This window comes from Cyprinodon variegatus, unplaced genomic scaffold (assembly GCF_000732505.1).
Source record: "Cyprinodon variegatus isolate N-32 unplaced genomic scaffold, C_variegatus-1.0 Scaffold28, whole genome shotgun sequence".
In the NCBI taxonomy this organism is placed as follows: Eukaryota; Metazoa; Chordata; class Actinopteri; order Cyprinodontiformes; family Cyprinodontidae; genus Cyprinodon; species Cyprinodon variegatus.
In genome coordinates this window covers 582,315-586,993 of record NW_015150481.1, presented here as the reverse complement: position 1 = coordinate 586,993, position 4,679 = coordinate 582,315, and the positions used below count along the sequence as shown (strand labels likewise).

General features: G+C 41.8%; 1 protein-coding gene across 2 annotated transcripts in view; it reads right to left on the bottom strand.

Moving 5' to 3' along the window:
• The window catches only part of LOC107099625 (cyclin-dependent kinase 16-like), an 8,365-nt gene extending 4,779 nt beyond the window's left edge, over window positions 1-3,586 (bottom strand). Inside the window, exons 1-3 of one of the 2 annotated variants that reach the window (XM_015397835.1) lie at window positions 3,449-3,586; window positions 1,663-1,857; window positions 184-336 (exon numbers count right to left, since the gene is read on the bottom strand). In XM_015397835.1, the coding sequence (XP_015253321.1) occupies window positions 184-336; window positions 1,663-1,786 (277 nt within the window). In that variant the 5' untranslated portion in view covers window positions 1,787-1,857; window positions 3,449-3,586. Of the gene's footprint in view, window positions 1-183; window positions 337-1,662; window positions 1,858-3,444 lie in introns of both variants that reach the window. The other variant, XM_015397844.1, reaches the window with a different exon arrangement.
• Window positions 3,587-4,679: the final 1,093 nt, after the last annotated feature.

Genomic DNA, 4,679 nt, shown 5'->3' with positions numbered 1-4,679 from the left:
CTAATAACGATCATGCATATTACTAAGAGTATGCTGGCCTGACGCGGTATGCTGAGCTGACAGAACACCGGTTCAGCATCAGAACTGGGAGAATTCTGCTCAGATGTTTTCTATGAAGCCAAACTGATCTGCATGCAGAAGCATCGCCCCAGGCCCCCCTGCATGTGTCTGTGTTATTACTACCCAGTCTGGCGGTGCGGTTCAGGTAGGAACTCAGGCTGCGTCCCAGACCACGAGGTTTCCTCATCGGGCCGCCGTACGTCTGCAGCAACGAGTGCACTGAGGAAGATGAGGCTCGGACCTTCAGAGCTGCTGAGGAGCGAAGAGACGGCATCTCTGGGAGGATGAAGATGATGAAGAGAGAAAGCAGTCAGACTGAACTCCACAGTAACTCGTTCATCACCAGAGGAAAATCAAATGATCTGGAAACTTAGGTCAGACGTTTTGGACATGAAGAACTTTGAACTGTGAACAGAAACTGGACTATTATAATTCTTAACTGTCAGGAAGTCCATGCTGTGATGTTAAAAGCCTCCAGCTGAAGTTGGTGGTTTTATTTAGTTTTATGCGTTTTGTGTTTTTTTTTTTTTGTCATACTGAAGGAGTTTTCTACACATGGCAGATTAATTGTTAATATTTTCTATAGGATTCAGTCGTGGACTTTCTTGAGTTCTTTTCTGAGGCCATTTATATCGACCAACATTAAGAAATAAAAAAGTTTTGCTCAGATATAACTGGATTCCTGTTGAAGGAGGAATACGCCATAAAGAGACACAGTCCCACATCTTCAGAAGGTTTCTGTCTTTAAACAGGTTCAAACGAGTCTATAGAGCAGATCTACAAAGCAGCAAAGTGGATGGTGTTTACCATGCAGCACAGACTTAGTCCATTTTATTGTCATTTTGTATACGGACTCTATATGAAATGAAATTTGGTTCATGAAATTTCCATTCCTTAAAGTGCAACTGTGATCAGATGTAAACAGTGTGTCAGAAAAAAAACACGGTGCAAGTGCTAAATGTGAGCAAACCTCCTTTGGTGCATTTGTCTTTAAAGGAGAAGTCCGCTCAGCGAGGAATAATCAATGGATCGTTATTTATCATCCATAAATATGTTAGCCCGCCTGCAGCAGCCAGGACTATCATTAGCCCATCAGAAGCAGCCAAGGCTAACGTTAGCCCGCCTGCAGCAGCCCTGTCTCTGCATAGCTGTGTGTGAAGGACCGCTGCCTCTGATGGAGGTTTGATTTTTTTTATTTGGTAAAATGTTCATTTGATATGTGTTTATCTGACTGTGTTCATTATTATTCCTCCACTAAATGAAACAAGTCCTAATTTATTATTATCTAGAGACTATTAATAACAGGAGGTGAAATGCAGCTCCAGACTAGCTTTGAATGTGGTGATGTCATCAGTACGCTTCTGTTCTAATTGATCCGGATTAATCCTGCTCCCGTTCTCCCAGAGTCCAGACTCTACTGGGTTCTAGTCAAGAACGGACTTGGCGGGAAAACGAGTTCGTACTTCTAGTGAATTGAGAAACAACCAAAGTTTTTTTTGGTGCTATGGTAACAGGAGTGATCCTGCTGAAAAAACGGTTTTTAAATGGTGCTACTCATGTTTCAAATGCTTGAAGCTGAACTGATGGCGCTACAAGACTCACCTGAATCGCTGTGTGATGTCACTTCCTGAGGACTGGTTTCATTCAGCGCTCTGTCCCCGCCCCCTGCCCCGCCCCTCCTTAAAGTGACAGACAGCTGCCGTTTGAGCTTCCTGATCCTCTCCATTAGGGGGGGTCTGGGCGGCAGGGGGGGGCGTGAAACCAACGGGGGCGGAGCCGTGAGCCTGGAGGCGACACCTGGAAAGGTAAAGACAGCAGCTTGACTTCCAAACCGTCATTATTCAGTCGATTCCCCACAGTTTATGTTCTGTGTCAGATGATGGAGAATTACAACATGAAAAGCTCCTTATTTAATGATTTTAAACTGACGCTTGTTTTACATCAATAATTGATCGTATTGTTTGAATTGTGTAAATAAAATGTTGTTAAAACTAAAAAATTTGTGAAAATCTTCCACAAAACCTTTAAGGTGCATAACTCCGGTCATGTAATTCAGGTAAGAGACCAGAAATCAGGTTTGAGATCCAAAGAATCTGAATCAGGTCTTAAAATCAACAGGCAGACCAGAGGAACTGGATCTGGACTCCAACAGAGTTCAACTCTTCATGGAAAAACTGTTTCTGGGCAGTCCTCAACAACTTCTGATAATAACATACTATACTTTTATTTGCGGATTACCGTGCAGAAAAATTGCAGCTGCTGGAAGATGTCTGAATTACCAGTATTTGTTGATAATGTTCTATATATCGTTACGGTAACTGTACTTTTTCAAAAAATTAACCTGGCATTTTATCGGTTCAAAGAGACACAAAATGTTGCTTTTATTCATGCCACTGTTGGTCTGTTTTGATCAAATAGAAATAAAAGCCTGCCTCTAATTCTGACCTCCTTCCAATAATGGCCTGGACCAAGATGTACCTGAGTGAAATAAAGGCCCCGTCCTATATTAGAGGATTTACGGTAAAGCATGTTCTGGTTCTGGTGGCAACTGCAATTTCCCAGCTTGGGATAAATAAAGTACATCTATCTAATTGGAGCGGCCAGGGGAAGTTCTGATCCAACAAACCAAAGATTCGTACACGATTCAGCAGGAAGTGAACTGAAATCACCACCAGAAATAAACTGCTGGATTAGCCCAAATTTTCCCACCATCCCAGTCCAGTATCAGTTTAAACCATCAGTTACCATGACAACCTGTTCTGTCAGGTTAACCAGGCTGTGAGGCCGGATGTCATCCAATCAGAAGTCTCCCTGATAGGTTTCCATCAGGATTCTGTTTCACACTGAAAGCAAGCCGGACGACCTGACCGGTACCGGTACCAATACCGGGGTCCAGGAGGGGGAGGACTGAATATGAATGCGTGGATTTATTTTGGAGAGCAAGACCCTCAATTACAGAAGGGCCCCTGAGAGGGGCCTGTAGGGGAACCCCTGTGAGGGGCCCCGTAGGGGAACCACTGAGGGCCCCAGGTTGCACCCCTTCGCCTTAAATTCAGAGGATTAATTTCATTGAGAAGAAATTGTTTCAATAACTTAGAAAATTATTATTATTATTATTATATGTTCAATAAAGTTATAATTAAGGATTCAATCTGAATGAATTCATTAATCATAATTAACTGATTGGTGTCCCCGCAGGTTAAACGTTGATCCAGAATCGATCAGAACCGAACCCAGCTGCAGCTAGCCTGCTAGCATGGCTCCGTCTACCTCCTGAACACCTGCAGCGGGCTCGGTCTACTTCCTGCGCTCCGGCAGAGTTAGGTTCAGTTACCGGGCGGGAGAGTCCCGGAGCCGGTCAGCTGCTCCAACAGTAGCCGGTACCTACGGTCAGAGGCGGGCCCGGTCCGACCCGGGGTCTCCGTGGTTCGGTTCAGTCTGAAGGAGGTTCGGGTCGCTCCGTCTCCCAGTAATCCGCCGCCATGTTGCTACTCCGCTACGTGGTGACGTCACATTACCGCGCCCCCTACGCGTTTGTAAACAAACGGAAGTTTTTGTTTTTAATTTAAATATATCTTAAAAATATTAAGTTCCACATAGAAATAATTTTTATTTGGCATAACCAGCAGGAATTTAGCTTCATGGATTTAAAACAAACACAAAAACCATTCAGTTATTATATTTTCCTTAAGTTCATTTATAAAATGATGTTTTAAGTAAATATGATCAAAACTAAATGAGATTCCCAAATTAATAAAAAAAAAAAAAACATTTGATTTCTAAAGTAGCAAATATGAGGAAAAAATTCAACCGAAGCAACAAGAAGGGGAAACATCAGAATAAATCTAACAATAAATTCATAAGAGGGATTAAATCTAATATTTGAATATACATTTCTTTAACTTTATTGGAAACTAAAAATCTACAAAATTGAATCCAGAAATGTTTATTGAAGGAAGAAGATAATTCTGCAAATCTGGATGAAATAATAGCTGCATGAATCATGACAGCAGACAAGATAGAGGAGAGCAGGAGGCGGGGTTTAAGGCCACCATGGAGGAAGAGATGTGGAGTTATTTTGAGATCTTTATGATTCTTGAAGGTTGAAGTCAGAGTTCTGAATTTTTTCCCATTTTAAACTGAAATAATATCTAAAAATCTGTTAACTTTTTTTTACCCCAGAGGCCCTAATCCTCTTCCATAAGTAAAGACTGTATCTAAATGTTCATTTACAGAGATATAAATCCTAAATGTAAAAATCAAAAACAGTGATTGAAGGTGAAAAACTGTGAAAACAGCATTTTTCACTGTTTTATTCCAACAAACCTGCCTGGTGTGACTGATTGCTGAAAAGACGCTGTCATCTCTGTCTCTGTGAAATGACCTGAGATGACGTCTGTTAGTGCTAAATAAATAAACTAAATGACTTTATTTCCTTCTTACCAATAGCACTGGGGATCACTAAATACGAACACTAAAACATATTCTTCCTGTTCCAGTTGTTGCTATAGAAACCGTCCTTTATGGTTCATTCCTGAGTAGGAGGTTCTGAAGATGTTCATCACAGACACCCTCACCTGGACTGGAAACACCACCTCACTGGTCCAAAGGGTCCAGAA